Source organism: Bos indicus x Bos taurus, chromosome 28 (genome assembly GCF_003369695.1).
Source record: "Bos indicus x Bos taurus breed Angus x Brahman F1 hybrid chromosome 28, Bos_hybrid_MaternalHap_v2.0, whole genome shotgun sequence".
In the NCBI taxonomy this organism is placed as follows: Eukaryota; Metazoa; Chordata; class Mammalia; order Artiodactyla; family Bovidae; genus Bos; species Bos indicus x Bos taurus.
In genome coordinates, this window is record NC_040103.1 from 12,868,913 (window position 1) to 12,890,385 (window position 21,473).

Here is a 21,473-nt window from a genome sequence, read left to right on the forward strand (position 1 = left end):
GAAGCCAGCTAGTCTATTTGGGTCACCAGCAGCACCAATGCCATTGAGAAGCTACTCAGGATGCCCATGTAATTCAAATGCCTTTCTTATCAGCTGATGTTTCTTATTTAAAGGCTTCTTTCCTCTATGCCCCAGAAATTTGCAAAAGTACACCTCAGGGTGTATTCAGTTTACAGCCCACACATAGGAATATATACTGATTATTAGATGAAATTGAGCAACCAGCAACTGTGTGGAATTCTGAAATTAGCAGATTTTGCTCCTTTGGTAGAGCAATCACATTGGGGTCTGGAAGATCACTACATCAGGGGAGGCTATCTGGCACCCCACCCCTCATAACTATGGAGTAACCAAGGCAGTTTCAAACTCAGAGAAGGGTTGCTGAAAGCTATACTTGAAGCCTTTCCACAAATGTTGAGCTGGGTGATGTTGCAGCAATGCACCTAGAAGACATGGGGGTCCCCCATCGATTTCCATCAGTGGTTTGCTGATGCTTTCTCAGAACTCCCTGGTTGGAACCTGGGGTCAGATCAAAATATGCTCTAGTTTTAGCAACCTTCGTTTTGACTCTCTTGTCAACTATCCAAATCCAAATTAAGGGAAAGTGGTAGGATGACAAGAATAGACAGTCAAATCTGAGCAGCAGGTACTCAATGTAGGGGTAATCTAGAGAAAGACATCCAAGAAAAGAAATTGAAGACTTCTGCATTGGCTGATCAGAACTCTTTACTAAAGGGAGAAATCCCTACTCTGGTCAACCCATGAAGGGATCAGAGGAGGCAGGGTCTGGAGGAGGCAGGGACTGACTACAGGGACAAGAGAATCAGGATGGAGAAGAACAAAATCTCCAGCTAGGAAATCTTGGCTAACAGCTGAAAATGGATAGATTGAGAGAGACTGAGGTGGGAAATGGTGAACCATATGTGTCAGTAACTTTTCCTCAGCCTAATCTCTTTGCCTGTTCTGATAAAGTTCTGCTTATCCTTCAGTTTCCTCAAGAATTTCTTGTTTTAGTATTTTGCATCAGTCTACTTATTCCTTTTCCTGTACAATTCACATGCAGTTAGGTCCTCTAACTAAGGAACTTGTGTTCTTGGTTTCTCCCAATCCTTCTATAAACCTGTTGAGGAGAGACCTGTTGTGCAACTAAAAGGCTACCATATTCTCTACTCTGGATGGAATATCCATGGAGCTTATTGAGGAAAAGACATCTGATTTGATCACACTGTGCCCTTTGAAAGAAAAAGAGGTATGGCAGAGAGGGGCATTTTCACACCATGCAGGGCAAGCACATCAATGCATCATGCTGGGTCTAGGAAATGATGTTTTATTTTCCTTCTATGCAATACGGAGAGGTTTTCTGAATTGGAAGATTTTATTTTTATTTATATCTCCCCAATAGTGGACATCTTTGTCTTGTTCCTATAATTAGGAGGAAAACATTCAATCTTCAATCCTCAAATAGGATATTGTTGTTGCTTAGTCAATAAGTCATGTCTGACTCTTTGCGACCCCACGGACTGTAGCCCAGCAGGCTCCTCTGTCCATGGGATTTCCCAGTCAAGAATACTGGAATGGGTTGCCATTTCCTTCTCCAGGGGAACTAGTATTATCAGATCAGATCAGATCAGTCGCTCAGTCGTGTCCGGCTCTTTTCGACCCCATGAATTGCAGCACTCCAGGCCTCCCTGTCCATCGAAAGAGATAAAATAATGTCTTTGTTTAACAGGAATTCAGATTGAGATATAGTAATTGAAGCAGAAGCTGTAAATACCCTCTACACCATCATCATTCTTTCAGCTCAAATGACCTAACGTAGTACTGGCAGAGTATTTTCTGATTCCAAAGTTGCAATCACAATTTCAAGTGCCAAGATAAAGTCCACTGCAACAACAAAAATAGCTTCACTTACGATTACAGAGATTATCAGTGTTTTAATAGCCTCATTATTGTTTTTTTCAGCATAGCCATGGGTACAAGCAATTACAATGTGGAAAATACATATTTCCCCTTGCTTCTACACTGCTTTTGATGGAGGTAATACAAATACAAATTTTGGTGGATGTTTACATAAAGGTGAAGACATGTTTATTCCAAGGATAAACAAAGCATGAAAGATTATGTGGAAGGTGTTGATTGTCCGGCCACATTCTTCATAGTACTTGCTATTCAGATAGAGATACTTTTTATATTGATGTTGAAGTAATTGACAAGAAGTTGTTCTCTTACTTCAGCATTTATATTATTAACATTTGAATTGAGTTATTAAAGGACTTCTGTGATTTTTGTTGGCAGTCAGTATTCTTCATTTCTCTTGCATTCAGAAACTCATTGACACTCTTTAACAAATACAGCTGGAAGAGTTCTCAGTTAATATTTAAAGCACTGAAATATTTAATCCTCCAGAAAAGGCCCCAAATTCTTATTTAACCTTTAAAATATTCCATTAAATGAAGCTAATTTGCTTATTTCTTGTTCGTAGTTTTCAGTATCTGTAACAATTATGGAAATTGAGAGAACAATTTCTCCTCTTTCAATAATGATTATAAAATGATTATGTGGATAATCATTAGTGTGCTTGCTATGACTGTATTTAGAAATGAGTTTCATCTCTTAATTTGATTTTTTTACATGGATGGTACTAACTGCTTGTCTAGCTTAAGGACAAGTGAAAGTATCATTTATAGTGTTAAAAGGGAACAGAAAAAACTGGCAAAAAGTTTTTTTGTTAGTGGACATATTAAAAAATTATTAATCAAAGAGATCCAATATGATCCTGAAGAGTGGAAAAGGCAAGTTGTGCCATGAATGATGGTCTTATGTGTTTAACTAATCAAATTTGAAGAGCAGTTCCCAGAGTTGTTAACTTTATGCCATTATATCCATTCATAAAGCTAAATGTGTTTTCTCATTAATGAATGTCCAAAATAAGTGAGATACAACTACGAAATAAGTAACATATAATGAAAATAGAACCATGTAAATGGACAGTCTCTGGAATAAATAATGTAACTCAATTCTTCAAAACAAGGAACTGTTAAGGAGAGCCAATATTATCATAGAAATTTAATTGATGAGAGATACATAATTTAGATACTTAAAATTTATTTCAGATGAGCAACGAATAAAAGAGTGTCTCATGACTTGTACTTTATTTGCTAAATCTGGCAATTCTACCCAATGTACAAAATTGCAGAGCCTTTTTTTTTTTTTCAACTGAAGTATAGTTGATTTACAGTGTTACTTTCAAATGTATAGCAAATTGATCCAGTTACATATGTATGTATATATATACATGGGCTACCCTGGTGGCTCAGTCGGTAATAAATTTGACTGCAATGTGGGAGACCTGGGTTTGATCCCTAGGTTGGGAAGATCCCCTGGAGGAGGGCATAGCAACCCACTCCAGTATTCTTGCCTGGAGAATCCCCATGCACAGGGGAGCCTGGCGGCCTGCAGTCCATAGGGTTGCAAAGAGTTGGACATGACTGAGTGACTAAGGTCACCAATATATATACTTTTTCTGATTTTTTCCATTTTAGGTTATTACAAGATACTATAGTTCCCTGTGCTATACAGTAGGTCACTGTTTACCAATTTTATATGCAGTTTATTTACTTTATATATAGTAATCCAAAATTCCTAATTTATCCCTTCCCCCCCTTCCTCTTGAGTAACCATAAGTTTGTTTCTATCGCAGACCCTATCCTAATTGAGATGGGAGAAATATCAACAACCTCAGATATGCAGAAAGTGAAGAGGAACTACAGAGCCTTTTGATGAGGGTGAAAGAGGAAAGTGACAAAACTGGTTTGAAGATCAATATTCAAAAAACAAAGATCGTGGCATCCAATCCCATCACTTCATAGTAAATAGAACGAGAATTTTATTTTCTTTTTTCTTGGGCTCCAAAACCCCTGGGGACAGTGACTGCAGTTAAAAGACACATGTCCCTTGGAAGGAAAGCTATGACAAACCTAGACAGCTTATTAAAAAGCAGAGACAACACTTTACCAACAAAGGTCGATACGGTCAAAAACTGGTTTTTCCAGTAGTCATGTACAGATGTGAGAGCTGGACCATAAAGAAGGCTAAACTCGGAAGCATTGATGCTTTCGAATTGTGGTGCTGGAAAAGACTCCTGAGATTCCTTTGGACTGCAAGGACATCAAACCAGTCAATCCTAAAGGAAATCAACCTGAATATTCATTGGCAAGACTGTTGCTGAAGCTTCAATACTTTGGCCACCTGATTGGAAGAGCCTGCTCATTGGCAAAGACCCTGGTGCTAGGAAAGATTGAAGGCAAAACGGAGAAGGTGGCGGAAGAGGATAAGATGGTTAGATAGTATCACCGATTCAACGGGACATGCATTTGAGCAAACTATAGGGAGATAGTGAAGCACAGGGAAGCCTGGCGTGCTGCAGTTCATGGAGTCGCAAAGTGTCAGACATGACTTACCGACTGAACAATAACAGGCTTTCAAGAAATGTACTGTGCCTTTTCTGGGACTGGACGCGGCGGTCGCTATGGCCTTCTGCGCATGTGCGCTCCCTCCTCCCCCTCCTCTCCCTGCTAGCCTGCAGGTTCGGGTCTGCAGCTGCAGTCTCGCGAGGAGAAGATTCCGGAGCTTCAGGCTTGTGGACCCGACTGCTGAGGACCAGGACGGTTCGGTGGAGCCCCGCAGAGTTGAGACAGGCGACCGGAGGGCGGGTGAAGGAGGAAACGGCTTTGTCTCCAGACTCGGTGTGGCTCTGACTCCGTTTTTATGCTCCTGGTGAGGACCAGCACGTCCCAGCGCTTGTTACCAGGTGCAGCTTGTTTTTCTCATTTCCAAGGTGCGGGGTGGTCTGAGACCTTGGAAGACGGCGCAGAAACTGGCTTTCGGGCTCCCAGTAGATGTGCACTTTTCTTCTCTGCGAAGAAACTTGATTCCCTCCCCACCCCCGCCCCCAACACTCAGGGCCTCGCGTAACCGCCTGTGGTCAGCTTTGCCTGTGCCCTCAGTAGCCCTAGTTGGCTTTTACAGGATGTCCCGCTTAAATTCCAGGAGCTTTAATCTGGGACAAATATTCTGACCCTTTTAGGTCCATCTTTGTTGCAACAGAATAGCTTTTTGTGGAGTAGAAAGGATGATTCCGGGAGCAGGAGTCTCTGGCAGGACAGTCAGTGCGCTTGGGACCTCAGAGGAGCAGACTTTGGTCCTCCTGCTGGACCAGGTGGTAGTGACGGTGGAAACCTTGGGCCAACTTTCTGGACAAAAGGAACAGAAGGTACTCCTTCCTGGGAGGTTGTGAAGGCATCCTGTGGAAGGAAGAGCTGATCAGCCACAGGGGAGGGAGTTTACCTTCTTGCACCCTTCACTCTTTACTCCACTTGTATTCTGAGCTGCTCCTGCACTCAGCACAGCTAGAGAATACCTGATGTCCCCTGTCCTGAGCTTGCAGAATCAGAGATGGTGCTGCAAGACAGGTCGTTACGACTTGGACTTAAGACAGGTCTATGTATGTGTTACTTAAAGCATGGAGTTGGGGTGGGGTGGGCAGGAAGTGGGTAAAAAAGTGGTTAGTTTACAATCCTACATTTTGTTATGGTAGAATCAAGGACAGCCATGGAGTCTCTTGATGGTCCAGGGAAGTCTTTTCTGCCTTAACAACACAGAAATCAAAACCAGTTTATTGTTTTTAATTAAAAAATACTGTTGAGACCCAAAACCAAATTAAGAGTAAACTTTTTTCCCCTTCCAAAAATACCCCATCCTTTTTTTTTTCAGAACACTGTTGAGGTTTTTCTGGTTTGTAATGAACATTATAAATTTTGTGCTGAATATTTTTGCTCAGCATCAGTTTTAATGTTCTAATCTTGGCTTTTCCTAATTGGCTTAATTAGTTTAATGTGTTGTTCACATTTTCTGTATGTTAGAGCATACACTGTTAACAAATGAGTAGAAAACCAATGCTTTTACATTTGAAAACTAGCTTGTCTAAGTATTACATAATCATACCAGAGTCATGCATGGACATGGAGGGCTCCCTCCCTTACTGTTACCGTTTCTGCCCCTTCTCAAGGCATCTCCCATTCTAAGATGTTATGCCAGCTACTGGGGTGGAGCTTTTTAGGCAGGTGATATCACTGATGACCTTCCTTCTCTCTCAGGTGTACTCTCTCAGCTCTCTACATTTCTCCAGAAGCAACAGAAAATGATCACATTGCAGGTGAGTTGTTTAATTTATGCACAGTTTTGATTATTTGAAGTTTATACCATGTCTATACATTCATTTGAAATAGTAGAAATAAATGTTTACATCAGGGAAAATATAGAGCACAAGTCAGCAAATTACAGCCCATGGGCCAAATGAGGCTTGCTGCCTGGTTTTTTATTGCCCACACACTAAGAATTTTTAGATGATTGAGAAACAAATCAAGAGTAATAGTCTGTGATGTGAAAATTGTGTGAAATTCAAATCTCAGTGTCTGTAAAACTTTTACTGAGACACAGCTATGCTCATTTATGGCTGTGACTGCCTTCAGATTACAAGGGCAGAGTTTAGTGATTGTGACAGACAGCTCACAGACCTGAAATACCTACTATGAACATTTACTGAAAATGTTTGCTGACCTCTGATTTAGAAGAGCAGATCAGTAGTAGGAAAGAGATGCCATGTGGGTAAATGCAGATCCTATGATATTATTGAGCTGTGAAACTGAGCCATTAAAAAAATTTTTTTGATAGACTTCATTATGTGATGTTGTGAACCTTCTTGTGACAGTCTTGCAGTTGCATAAAGAAGTGGTTGGAATAAAGGGAATGATTCTTGTCTATTCCACAGGAAAAGTTAAGTGATGTCAAAAGAAAATACGTGATAAATAATTCAAGTGAATTAGAGCCAGCATTAGGACTCATGGTTTTTCAGAGAAGAGACAATCTGCATAGACCAGGTGACCTAGGTTATTTAGTAGGAGGAGGCAGGCTTTGTGACAATCCTGAGGGCTTGGCAAAGTCTAAATCTTTGTAGAGTCTGGCAAGGGATTCTTCTTTTTTAATTTTGGTAAAATACACATAGCATAAAATTCACATTTCAACCGTTTTAAAATGCAGAATTTAGTGACATTGTGTATATTAATGATGATGTGCAACCATTCTTAAAAATACTTTAAGAATATTTTTGTCATACCAAAAGGAGACCCCATACTGTTGTTTAGTCTCTAAGGCCTGTCTGACTCTTTGCAACCCCATGTACTGCAGCCCACCAGGCTCCTCTGTCTGTGGGATTTTCCAGGCAAGAATACTGGAGTGGTTGCTATTTCCTACTCCAGGGGATCTTCCCAACCCAGAGATCGAACCTGAGTCTCCTTCATTGGCAGATGGATTCTTTACCACTGAGCTACCAGCGAATCCTAATAAGCAGTACCATCACTTAATAAACAGCTACTCCCCACTCCCCCCAGCCCCTAGCTACTGTTAATCTATTTTCTTCTTATGGGTTTGCCTATTCTGGACAGCTCATATAAGTGGAATCATGTAGCCTTTCACTTAGTGTGTTTTCAGGACCCTTCCATGTTGTAATTTGTATCATTACTTCTTCACTTCTGTGACCAAATAAATATTCCATCGTCTATACTACCTTTTGTTTATCTATCATTTCATGGGCATTTGGGGGTGACTCCATGTTTGGTTATTGAGAACAGTGCTGTGAGCATTCATGTACAAGTTTTTGTTTGAAGACCTATTTTCAGTTCTTTCCTAGGAGTGAAATTGATGGATCATGTGATAATTCTGTGTTTAACTTATTTTGAAACTGGCAAACTGTGTTGCACAGCAAGGCAAGTCCCTTGCCAAGTCCATATGAATTTTATGTTAGCTTGTCTATTTCCACACAAAAAGGCTGTTGCGATTTTGGTAAGGATTGCATTGAATCTATAGACCGCTTTGGAAAATATTGCCACTTTAAGAATATTAAGTCATGAGTATCTATGAACGTGAGATGTTTTTCCAATAAGTTAGATTTTCTATTTTGTAGTGTTCAGAGTACAGATCTTACATGTTTGCTTAAATTTACTATTAAGTGGTCTTTTAGACGATATTGTAAATGGAAGTCTTTTCTTAGTTCCCTTTTTGATTGCTTATTGATGGTACGTAGAAATACAACTGATTTTTTGAATGTTGAGCTTATACCCTGTTTTGCTGAATTTGTTCACAAGTTCTAATAGTTGCTTTGTAGATTCTTTAGAATTGTCTATATATGCAGTCATATCATCTGCACATAGAGATAGTTTCATTCTTCCATCCAGTTTGAATACCTTTTATTTATCTATTTTTTGCCTAATTGCTCTGGCTAGAATTTCTAGTGCAGAGTTGAATATAAGTGGCCAAAGCAGGCATCCTTGTTTTTGTTTTGTTTTGCCATCTTAATGTTCTTAAGTGTATAGTTCAGTAGTGTTAAGTTTATTCACGTTATGCTACAATCAACCTCCAAAATATTTTCATCTTATAAAACGGAAACACTGCACCCATTAAACAAAAACTCCCCATTCCTCTCTGCTCCCTGACCAGTGAAAGCCTCCATTCTACTTTATGTTTCTATGAGTTTGACTACTCTTTCATACTTCATGGAAGTGAAAGCATAAAGGACTTGTCTTTTTGTGACTGGCTTCTTTTAATTAGCATAATTCTCAGGGTTCATCCATGTTGTATGTGTGTGTATATATATCACATTTTTGTTTATTCATTCATCTGTTGATGGACATTTGCTTCTGCCTTTTGGCTGCTGTGCATAATGCTTTTATGAACATGGATGTACAAACATGTCTTGAGATTCTGCTTTCAGTTCTTTTCAATAAACACCAAGAAGTGGTATTGCTGGGTCATATGGTAATTCAGTTGTTTTTTTTTGAAGAACACCATACTGTTCCTCACAGCAGCTTCACCCTTTTATATTCCCACCAGCACTTATTGTTTTCAGGTTTTTTAAATAGCAGCTCTCATAATAGGTGTAGGTAATATTTGATAGTGGTTTTGATTAGCATTTCCCTAATGATTAGTGATTTTGAGCATATTTTCATAAGCTAGTTAGCTAATTGTATATATTTGTTGGAGAAATGTCTGTTCAAGTCCATTGTCTATTTAAAAGTTTTGTTGTTGTTATTGAGTTGTAGGCATTCTCCTCAAACAGCCCCAAAACAGATCAAAACACAGTTCTTTGAAAATAAGGTACATATAGGTATATCTTACTGTGCTTTGCAGATTTTTTAAAACTAAACTGAAGTTTTGTGGCAATTCTGCATTAAGAAATTCTGTTGTGATATTTTTGCAAGACCATTTGCTTACTTCTTAATAACATTCAACATTTCAAACTTTTTCATTATTATTGGGTTTGCCAAAAAGTTCATTCAGGTTTTTCCATTACCTCTTATGGAAAAACCCAAATGAACTTCTTGGTTAACCCAATAGTAAAATGGCTGTCTGAGGAGGTCTTACAAATAGCCGTGAAAAGAAGGGAAGCGAAAAGCAAAGGAGAAAAGGAGAGATACCCATTTGAATGGGGAGTTCCAAAGAATAGCAAGGAGAGATAAGAAAGCCTTCCTCAGTGATCAATGCAAAGAAATAGAGAAAACAATAGAAAGGGAAAAACTAGAGATCTCTTCAAGAAAATCAGAGATACCAAGGGAACATTTCAAGCACAGATGGGCTCAATAAAGGACAGAAATGGTAGGGACCTAACAGGAGCAGAAGATATTAAGAAGAGGTGGCAAGAATACACAGAAGAACTGTAGAAAAAAGATCTTCCTGACCCAGATAATCACGACGGTGTGATCACTCACCTAGAGCCAGACATCCTGGAATGTGAAGTCAAGCGGGCCTTAGGAAGCATCACTACGAACAAAGCTAGTGGAGGTGATGGAATTCCAGTTGAGCTGTTTCAAATCCTGGAAGATGATGCTGTGCAAGTGCTGCACTCAATATGCCAGCAAATTTGGAAAACTCAGCAGTGGCCACAGGACTGGGAAAGGTCAGTTTTCATTCCAATCCCAAAGGCAACGCCAAAAAATGCTCAAACTACCACACAATTGCACTCATCTCACACGCTAGTAAAGTAATGCTCAAAATTCTCCAAGCCAGGCTGCAGCAGTACGTGAACCATGAACTTCCAGATGTTCAAGCTGGTTTTAGAAAAGGCAGGGGAACCAGAGATCAAATTGCCAACATCCGCTGGATCACTGAAAACGCAAGAGAGTTCAAGACAAACATCTATTTCTGCTTTATTGACTATGCCAAAGCCTTTGACTGTGTGGATCACAATAAACTGTGGAAAATTCTGAAAGAGATGGGAATACCAGACCACCTGACCTGCCTCCTGAGAAACCTGTAGCAGGTTAGGAAGCAACAGTCAGAACTGGACATGGAACAACAGACTGGTTCCAAATAGGAAAAGGAGTACGTCAAGGCTGTATATTGTCACCCTGCTTATTTAACTTATATGCAGATTACATCATGAGAAATGCTGGGCTGGATGAAGCACAAGCTGGAATCAAGATTGCTGGGAGAAATATCAATAACCTCAAATATGCAGATGACACCTTATGGCAGAAAGTGAAGAGGAACTAAAAAGCCTCTTGATGAAAGTGAAAGAGGAGAGTGAAAAAGTTGGCTTAAAACTCAACATTCAGAAAACGAAGATCATGGCATCCGGTCCCATCACTTCATGGGAAATAGATGGAAAAACAGTGGAAACAGTGGCTGACTTTTTTTTCCTGGGCTCCAAAATCACTGCAGGTGGTGACTGTAGCCATGAAACTAAAAGACGCTTACTCCTTGGAAGGAAAGTTATGACCAACCTAGACAGCATATTAAAAAACAGAGACATTACTTTGTCCACAGAGGTCTGTCTAGTCAAGGCTATAGTTTTTCCAGTGGTCATGTATGGATGTGAGAGTTGAAATATAAAGAAAGCTGAGCACTGAAGAATGATGCTTTTGAACTGTGGTGTTGGAGAAGACTCTTGAGAGTCCCTTGGACTGCAAGGAGATCCAACCAGTCCATCCTAAAGGAGATCAGTCCTGGGTATTCATTGGTAGGACTGATGTTGAAGCTGCAACTCCAATACTTTGGCCACCTGATGTGAAGAGCTGACTCATTTGAATAGACCTGATGCTGGGAAAGACTGAGGGCAGGAGGAGAAGGGGACAACAGTAGATGAGATGTTTGGATGGCATCACTGACTCGATGGACACGGGTTTGGGTGGACTCCGGGAGTTGGTGATGGACAGGGAAGCCTGGCATGCTCTGGTTCATGGGGTCGCAAAGAGTCAGACACAACTGAGCAACTGAACTGAACTGAATACTATATTTGTTAAGGTGATCTGTGATCAGTGACCTCTGATGTTACAACTGCAAAAAGATCATGACTTGGTGAAGGCTCCGATAATAGTTCAATTCAGTCACTCAGTCGTGTCCAATTCTTTATGACCCCATCGACTGCAGCGCACCAGGCTTCCCTGTCAATCACCAACTCCTGGAGCTTGCTCAAACTTATGTCCATTGAGTCGGTGATGCCATCCAACCATCTCACCCTCTGTCATCCCCTTCTCCTCCTGCCTTTAATCTTTCCCAGCATCAGGGTTTTCTCCAATGAGTCAGTTCTTCACATCTGGTGACCAAAGTATTGGAGCTTCTGCTTCAGCATCAGTCCTTCCAATGAATATTCAGGACTGATTTTTCTTAGGATGGACTGTTTGGATCTCCTTTCAGTTCAAGGGACTCTAAAGAGTGTTTTCCAACACCACAATTCAAAAACATCAATTCTTTGGCTCTCAGCTTTCTTTATAGTCCCAACTCACATCCATACATGACTACATGAAAAACCATAGCTTTGACTAGACGGATCTTTGTTAACAGTATCTCTGCTTTTAATATGCTATATAGGTTGGTCATAGCTTTTCTCCCAAGGAGCAAGCATCTTGATCTCATGGCTGCAGTCACCATCTGCATTGATTTTGGAGCTCAAAAAAATAAAATCTCTCATTGTTTTTCCATCTATTTGCCATGAAGTGATGGGACTGGAAAAGGTCAGTTTTCATTCCAATCCCAAAGTAAGGCAGTGCCAAAGAAATGCTCAAACTACTGCACAATTGCACTCATCTCACACGCTAGCAAAGTAATGCTCCAAGTTCTCTAAGCCAGGCTTCAACAGTACGTGAACCTCCAGATGTTCAAGCTGAATTTAGAAAAGGCAGAGGAGATAGAGATCACATTGCTAACATCCACTAGATCGTTGAAAAAGCAAGAGAGTTCCAGAAAAACATCTACTTCTGCTTTATTGACTATGCCAAAGCCTTTGACTGCTGCTGCTAAGTCGTTTCAGTTGTATCCGACTCTGTGCGACCCTATAGAAGGCAGCCCACCAAGCTGGGCTGTGTATCGACATTTTTTGTTTGTTTGTTTCTATACATAGAGCTGCAGGAGCTGTTTGTATATTTTGAATATTAATCCCATGTCAGTTGCATCATTTTCGAATACTTTCTTCCATTCTTTTTTTTTTTCTTCATTTTGCTGATGGTTTCCTTTGCTATGCAGAAACTTTTAAGTTTAATTAGGTCACATTTGTGCATTTTTGTTTTTATTTCCATTATGTTAGGAGGATGATTAAAAAAGATATTGTTGCAATTTATGTGAGAGACTGTTCTTCCTATGTTTTCCTCTGAGAGTTTTATAGTATCCATCTGGTCTTACATTTAGGTCTTTAAAATCCATTTTGAGTTTATTTTTATGTACAGATTAAAGAATGTTCTAAGTGTTGTACATGTAGCTGTCCAGTTTTCCCAGTACTATTTATTGAAGAGATTTTTTTCTCCATTGATTAGTCTTGCTCCTTTGTTGTAGATTAATGTCTTTTGTCACTTAAACGTGATTTACAATTTCACTTCCAAAGGTCCTTTTCAGAATATGACCTTTCAGTGAATTTTAACACAAAGGGTACAAAATGTATTAATTTACTAACTCAATTTTTATCATACACTGGCAATCTCTTTAATATCTAGAAATTAGATATTATAAAATTGGGACCCATTTGTCCAGTATATACATAATATATGCAGTGAAGTATATGTAACATATAGAGCAATGGACAAGTTGAAATGTTCTAGTACATACTAGCAAAACGTCTTTTGCAGTCTTCCCTCTCACCTCCGTCAATCCAATGAAAAAGCACAGAGTATACTGTTCAGGGAGGAGGTTTAACAATTCCATTTCTAAAGACAATATTTCCCATCAGTGTGTGTGTTTTTTTTTAATTAATTTATTTTTTGGCTGTGCTGGGTCTCCGTTGCTGTGCATGGACTTTCTCTACTTGTGGTGAGCGGGGCTGGTCTTTGTTGCAGTGCTCGGGGTTCTCGTTGCAGTGGCTTCTCTTGTTGCAGAGCACAAGCTCTGGAGTTCAGGCTCAGTGGTTGTGGCACATGGGCTTAGTTCTGTGGCGTGCGGGATCTTCTGCACCAGGGATTGAACCCATTTCCCCCGCTTTTAGCAGATTCTTCACTACTGGACCACCAGGGCAGGCCTTCCCATCCGCTTTTAAACTGTATTTACAAGAAGTATTATTTTACTACTTCTCCTTTTAAATACATCAAGCACTTCTAAATATCTAGAAAGACTAGATATTTTATATGAGAATTTACTTATCCACTATGTACACAGAACAGTTAATTAAAATAGCACACATGTAGCAATGGTTATAACCTGAAGTGAAGTGAAGTCACTCAGTCGTGTCCAGCTCTTTGCAACCCCATGGACTGTAGCCCACCAGGTTCCTCTGTCCATGGGATTTTCCAGGCAAGAGTACTGGAGTGGGCTGTCATTTCCTTCGCCAGAGGATCTTCCCGAACCAGGGACCGAACCCGGGTCTCCTGCATTGAAGGCAGACGCTTTACCATCTGAGCCACCAGGGAAGCCCTAACCTGAAGTATCTTCTAAATATGACTGTTTTGACCTAACCTATTCTTTCCCTCACTTCCTTCTCTCCACCACCAATCCAGTGGGCAAATAATAGGCACATGTAATGTTTAGAGGTAGTTGAACAAATTCATATCCAAACATCATTTACAGAAGACAACCTTCCTATAAATTTCAATAGATAGTGTACAAAATGTGCTAATTTTATTAGTTTCATACAGTGGCGATGTCTGTAACATCTAGAGACTAGATGTTGCAAACTTAGGACTCATTTGTCCACTATATAGACTATATACACAACAAAATAAAATATACATGAACACAAAAATGGTTCTGTCTGAAAATGTCCAGGTATGAACACACTAGCATGTTACCTTTTCTAATTCTTTCCCTCCCACTTCCTCTGAGCCACTGAATAAGTACAGACAATAGTATACTGCTCACAGAGGTGGTTTAACGTTTAACATCCCCAAAGACCTAATTCTATGAATTTAACCAAAAAGATATTTACAAAGTGATTATCTTACTCCCTCTACATTTAAAATACATTGGGCACCTCTAAATGCGCTAGTTATTTCAAACAAAGACTTAATTTGTCCACTATATATAGTCCAGTCTTGAATAAACAGCATATATGTTAACAGTTATAATCTGAAAGTGTCTTCAACATATGAGAACACTGTAGCCTAAGACCAATACCCTTCCCTTCTCTTCCACCTCCACCAACCCAAAGGGCTATAATGCTCAAATTTTCAGAAGACAGTCTTTCCTAGAAATTTTAACACAAAATGTATTATTTACTAATTCTAGTTTTGTCATACACTGGCAACCTCTATAACATCTGGAAAGACTACATGTAAATTAGGACTTGTTTGTCCATTACATGCACTAAATACACAGTAAAAGTGAAAAACAACGCACAAAGACAATGGTTAATCTTGCCTCAGTATAAACACACTGGCACAGAGCTCTTTTCACTTCCATCTCCTTCCCCTCAGTGCACAAACACAGTGCGTACTGTTCAGAGAGGTAGTTTGGCCAGCCCCTCTGAAATTAACAATATTCATACAAATTTTAACAAAAATGTATTTACAAAATGCCCCTTTACTACCTCTACTTTTAACGTATATCAGGCACTTCAGAACGTCTAGAATGACTAGATATTTCCCAAAAAGTACTTACTGTCAACCATACACACACACACAGTTGTTCAGTGGCTAAGTCGTGTCCAGCTCTGTGTGACCCATGGACTGCAGCATGCCGGGTTCCTCTGTCCTACACTGTTTCCCAGAGTTTGCTCAAATGCATGTCCATTGAGTCAGTGATGCTATCCAACTATCTCATCCTCTGTCACCCTCTTCTCCTTTTGCCTTCAATCTTTCCCAGCATGAGGGTCTTTGCCAGTGAGTCAGCCTTCGCATCAGGTGGCCAAAGTATTGGAGCTTCAGCATCAGTCCTTCCAATAAATATTCAGGGTTGATTTCCTTTAGGATTGACTGGCTTGATCTCCTTGCTGTACATGGGACTCTCAGGAGTCTTCTCTAGCACCATAGTTCGAAAGCGTCAATTCTTTGGCGGTCAGCCTTCTTTATGATCCAATTCTCACATCCATAGATGACTACTGAAAAAAACCATAGCTTTGATTTATGGACCTTTGTCAGCAAAGTGATGTCTCTGCTTTTTAATATGCTCTCTAGGTTTCTCATAGCTTTCCTTCCAAGGTGTATGTGTCTTTTAATGTAAGGGCTATAGTCACACTCCCCAGTGATTTTGGAGCCCAAGAAAATAAATCTGTCATTGCTTCCACTTTTTCCCCTTCTATTTGCCATGAAATGATGGGACCTGATACCATGATCTTAGCTTTTTGAATGTTGAGTTTCGAGCCAGGTTTTTCACTCTCAAGAAACTCTTCATATAGAGTATTAACTCTGATGCTGGGAAAGATTGAGGGCACGAGGAGAAGGGGCAGTAGAGGATGAGATGGTTGGATGGCATCATTGAGTCAATGGCCATCAGTTTGAGCAAACTTCAGGAGATAGTGAAGGACAGGGAAGCCTGGCGTGCTGTAGTCCATGGGATCAAAAGAGTCGGACATGACTGAGCAACTGAACAACAGCAATAGTGTTAAGGAATAAGATGCATACACAAAACAATGGTTATAGTATGGAAATGTCTTCTAAGTATGACCAGTAGGACATAGAAAACCTTCTTTTCTTCATCTTTACAGTTTTCCATGTCCTCTAATCCACTGAACAAACGTGGAACATGTGGTTCCTTTCTGTTTTCTCCACTTCTATTTCATTTATTTCTGCTCTGATCTTGATGATTTCATTCCTTCTACTAATGTTGTGTTTTTTCTACTTTCCCTAGTTGCTTTAGGTATAAAGTTAGGATGTTTGAGTTTTGTTTGTTTGCTTCCTGAAGTAAGATTGTATTGCTGTAAACTTTACTCTTAGAATTGCTTTTGTTCCACCCCATAGGTTATGGATTGTCATATTTTCATTGTCATTTGTCTCTAGGTATTCTTTGAATTCCTCTTTGATTTCTTCAATGATCCATTGATTTAGTAACATTGTTTAGCCACCATGTGTTTGTATTTTATATATATATATATATTTCCTGTAATTGATTTCTAATCTTATAGCGTTGTGGTCAAAAAGATGTTTGATCTGATTTCAATTTTCCTGAATTTAATAAGGCTTGATTAGTGGCCCAGTTCAGTTCAGTTGATCAGTCGTGTCCAACTCTTTGCAACCCAAGATGAGTGGCCCAAGATGTGATTTATCTTGAAGAATGTTCTGTGTTCACTTGAGAAGAAAGTAGATTCTTCTGCTTTTGGATGGAATGTCCTACAAATATCAAGTCTGTCTGGTCTAATATTTCATTTAAGACTTGTGGTTCTGTATTGATTTTCTCTCTGGATGATATGTTCATTGATGAAAATGGGATACTGAAGTCCCCCACAATTATTGTGTTTCTGTCAATGTCTCCTTTTATGGTTGATAGATTTTGCCTTAAATATTGAGGCGCTTCTTTGTTGGGTGCATATATACTTACAATTGTTTTAGCTTCTTCTTGGGTTGATCCCTTGGTCGTTATGTAGTGTCTTTCCTTCTCTCTCGGTAACAGTCTTTGTTTCATAGTCTAATTTTGTCTGATAGGAGTATTGCTACACTGGCTTTCCTTTTATTTCCATTTGCTGGAACATCTTTTTCCATCCAGCATCTTTCAGTCTGTATGTGTCCCTAGATCTGAAGTGGGTCTCTTGTAGACAGCATGTATATGGGTCTTAGTTTCGTATCCATTAAGCAAATCTGTATCTTGGTTTGGGCATGTAATCCATTGAAATTTAAGGTATTTGTTGATATGTATGTGCCTGTTGCCATTTTCTGAATATTTTTGGATTTGTTTTTGTAGGTCTTTTTCTTTCCTTTCTCTTTGTTCTCTTGTGGTTTGATAACTATCTTTTGTGTTGTGTTAGGGTTCCTTTTTCTTTTTGTGTGTGCATCTGTTGTTTCTCGGTTTGTAGTTCCCGTGTGTTTGTGTGTTTTAATGTGGTTTCAATATAGTGGTCTATATAAGATTGTTTTAAGTTGCTGGTCTTTCAGTTTGCAGTCCTCATTTCCTGCATTAGTACTCTCCTCATCTAACAGTTGCTAGCTTTGATATCATATTTGTGTGGATGATTTCCTACTTTTACTGTGTGTTTGCCTTTACTGGTAAGCTTTCCCACTTATGATTTTCTTGTTTCTAGTTGTGACCTCTTTATTCTACTCTTAGAGAAGTTCCTTTAGCATTTGTTTTAAAGCTGGTTTGCTGGTGCTGAATTCTCTGAGCTTTTGTTCGTCTGTAAAGCTTTTGATTTCTCTGTCAAATCTGAATGAGAGAGCCTTGTTGAGTAGAGTATTCTTGGCTATAGACTTTTATCTTTCTTTCTTTTAAATATTTCGTGTCACTCCCTTCTGGCCTGTAGAGTTTCTGCTGAAAAATCAGTTGATAACCTTGTGTGGAGTCCTTTGTATATTATTTGTTGCTTTTCCCTTTTTGCTTTTATGGTTTTTTTCTTTGTATTTAATTTTCGTTAGCTTGATTAACATGTGTCTCAACATTTTGTTAACATGTGTTCCTCCTTTTGTTTATCCTATATGGGACTCGGCTTCCTCCAGTTGGGTGAATGTTTCCTTTTCCATGATAGGGGAAGTTTTCAGCTATAATCGATTCAATTGTTGCTTTTAATGTTGTCCCAGAGGTCTCTGAGACTGTCCTTATTTCTCTTCATTCCTTTTTCTTTATCCTGTTCTGTGGAAGTATTTCTACCACTGTCTTCCAGATCATTTATTCATTCTTCTACCTCAGTTATCCTATTTATTCTTTCCAGTAAATTTTTCATTGCAGTATTATTATGTTATTCATCTCTGTTCTTTAAATCTTCTAGCTCTTTGTTAAACATGTCTTGTATCCTCTTGGTCTGTGCCTCCATTTTTTTTTTCTGAGATTTTGGATCATCTTTACTATAATTACTGTCAATTATTTTTCAGGTAGATTGCCTTTCTCCATTTAGTTTTTCTTGTAGGTCGTTAGGTTGTTCTTTCTTCTGCAGCATGTTTCTCTGTCATCTCATTTTCTCTAAATTTATATGTTTGTGGTCTCCTTTCCTCAGGTTTTAGGATTATTGTTCCTCTTCCTTCTCATGTCTGGCCCCTGGTGGGTGAGGTTGGTCTAGGGACTTGTGCAGGCTTCCTTGTCAGAGAGACTGGTGAGTGCTCTCTGTGGGATGGAGCTGGGTGTAGTTCCTCTAGTACACAAAGCTGTATCAAAGAGTTTGCTTGTGAGGTGGCTGTGAGCACAGTATGACTTTAGGCAGTCTGTATGCTGGTGGGTGGGGCCCTGCTCCTGTCTTGTTGGTTTGTTTCAGTTTAGTTCAGTCACTCAGTCGTGTCCGACCCTTTGCAACCCCATGAATCGCAGCACGCCAGGCCTCCTTGTCCATCACCAACTCCCGGAGTTCACTCAAAGTCATGTCCATCGAGTCAGTGATGCCATCCAGCCATCTCATCCTCTGTCGTCCCCTTCTCCTCTTGCCCCCAATCCCTCCAAGCATCAGAGTCTTCCAATGAGTCAGCTCTTTGCATGAGGTGGCCAAAGCACTGGAGTTTCAGCTTCAGCATCATTCCCTCCAAAGAAATCCCAGGGCTGATCTCCTTCAGAATGGACTGGTTGGATCTCCTTGCAGCCCAAGGGACTCTCAAGAGTCTTCTCCAACACCACAGTTCAAAAGCATCAATTCTTCGGTGCTCAGCCTTCTTCACAGTCCAACTCTCACATCCATACATGACCACAGGAAAAACCATAGCCTTGACTAGACGGACCTTTGTTGACAAAGTAACGTCTCTGCTTTTGAATGTTTAGCCTGAGACTTTACAGCACTGGAGCCTTCAGGTTGTTGGGTAGGATCAGATCTTGGTGCCAGAATGGGGACCTAGATGAGTATTCACACCACAGTTCCCTGGGGCCTTCACTACTAGTATTCTTTCCCCCATGGTGAGCTACAGCCAATCCCCACCTTCCCAGGAGACCCTCCAAGACCACTAGGTAGGTCTAGCCCAGGTTCCTTTGGAAGTACTGCTTTGAGCTGGGTCACACTGCACAAGACCTTAAGTGCACCTTCCAAGCATGTAGTCTATGTTTCCCCCAGCCCTGTGGAGCTCCTGCATGACCAGTTGAAGCCCCACTGGGATTCAAGGCTACATGCTCTGGAGATCTTCCTCCCAATATCAAACCCTCATACTGTCTTGGAGGGCTGTTTTTAACGTGGGAATGTCTCTGTGTAGCCTGTGTGGGTTTTAACATTTTTTGGTCCAAGGGCTGTTTTTAGTTTGAATGTGTGCCACCTTGCTCTTCAGCTTATGCTTATCACCTTAAGAGCTGTGAGTGATGTTGTGGTGACCACAGCCTTACCTGGATATTGAGCGGAGCCTCTCCTTTGCTCTGTGGTGTCACTGCCCTCCCTAGCTGTTGGAGTACATCTGTTTTTCAGCTGTGTTTCTGATCTGCGGTGGTACTGGAGCACTCCCACTGGGGGAGAAGCCACTGAATATTCCTGTTGTGGAGCTATTCATCTGCAAGCACGCTCGGTTATGTCACCCACTGTCCATACTCACAGATTATACTGTTTCTGGCACTGCTCACAGCCTGACCTTAACTGTAGGTGTTCTAGCAGTTGGCTCTGGCTTCTCTCAGGCCAATTGTTTTCATCAGGTCACCAGCCTGGATTCACTGAGGTCAGGTCCCAGGATTGCAGTAATCATGCATCTGGACCCACTGTGTTATGGGGACAGCTCAGCCCGGCCCATCCCCCACATGTTAGAGCCCCCAGAGCCCCCAGCTGCTATAGCTAGACCCATCTCATTTGCGAGAGCTGTTGTATATGTTTAGATGTTATGTAGGTGCCATGTCTACAAAGTTGGTTCGGGGGAGTAAATCGTTTGTTCATGCAGCCAGCCTGGAGGAGAGATTTCAGATCTTCTTCCTTAGCTGCACAGCCCCTGGGGTTCAGTTGTGGTTTTATCTTCCGTCTTCATGTGCACTACCTATCGGCGTCTCCTCCCAGGGTTATCCCAGAGCACATGAAGCCCTCGCAGGTGGGAAGGGATCAAGGGTGCGTGGGCCCTCCCAGGCAGGAGCGGGCAGAGGCAATGACTAACTGTGGCACACTTGCCCACCAAGTGGGAGGGGCCAGAGGTGGCAACCAGGGCCACACCAGCCCACTCCAGCAGGTGCCCCCCTAGTGCCCATAGTGCAAGCAACCAGCATGTGGGGACAGAGGCTACAGTGGTGACTCCTCTCTCTGTGTGTCACTGAACAATTCTGCTTCAGTTCTGTGGCAGCCCAGGCTTCTTCCGTGAGCATTCCCAGTTAAGGTGCTCCTCATGCCCATTCTCAGGCAGCCTCCTCACAGGCAATACCAGTCCTCTTTCTGGGTCTGCTCTCCAAACACCCTGTTCAGCATCCAGCCCCCATCACACTGGCAGACACATGTCTCCGCCTGGAGCATGCAAAGCTGTGGCACAGACCACCTGTATAGATCTCACTCTGTCCTGCCTGCCACAGAAAGGTGCTACACTCTCCTCCAAACCCCTGAAGCCCCCCTTTTTATTCCAACTGATCCCCCTACCCCCAGTGAGGGAGCTTCCTTGGGTGTGGGAACCTCCTCTCCTGCTTAGGGGCATAGGTCCCATCCATTGCCACTTTTCATTTTCTTTCTTTGGTCCTACCTGGTTACCTGAGGATTAATCTTGCCCTTACAGGTGTCTGAGGATCCCTGTTACTGTTCAGCAGGTGTTCTGGGAGAATTGTCCCACTTGTAGATGTATTCCTGATATATTTGTAGGGAGAAATGAACTCCATGTCCTGCTCCACCATCTTGACTCCTATTTCTGTTTTAGCTTTTTGAGTAAAGTCTTTGTTTAGGAACTTCAGTGTCTGGTCTTCCTCAAGAACCTTTCTGTCAGTTTACATTTTTCCTT

The 21,473-nt window shown here is 40.9% G+C and overlaps 2 protein-coding genes across 4 annotated transcripts in view; both read left to right on the plus strand.

Moving 5' to 3' along the window:
* The window catches only part of ZNF33B (zinc finger protein 33B), a 57,225-nt gene extending 53,435 nt beyond the window's left edge, over nt 1-3,790 (plus strand). For 2 of the 3 annotated variants that reach the window (XM_027530853.1, XM_027530849.1), the window contains one exon: nt 3,701-3,790. In XM_027530853.1, the coding sequence (XP_027386654.1) occupies nt 3,701-3,780 (80 nt within the window). In that variant the 3' untranslated portion in view covers nt 3,781-3,790. Of the gene's footprint in view, nt 1-1,962; nt 1,983-3,700 lie in introns of those variants that run through there. The other variant, XM_027530852.1, reaches the window with a different exon arrangement.
* A 771-nt stretch (nt 3,791-4,561) lies between these two features.
* The window catches only part of LOC113885486 (zinc finger protein 37A-like), a 35,327-nt gene continuing 18,415 nt past the window's right edge, over nt 4,562-21,473 (plus strand). Inside the window, 2 exon segments of the mRNA XM_027530869.1 lie at nt 4,562-4,810; nt 6,156-6,214. Of these exon segments, the coding sequence (XP_027386670.1) occupies nt 4,768-4,810; nt 6,156-6,214 (102 nt within the window). The 5' untranslated portion in view covers nt 4,562-4,767.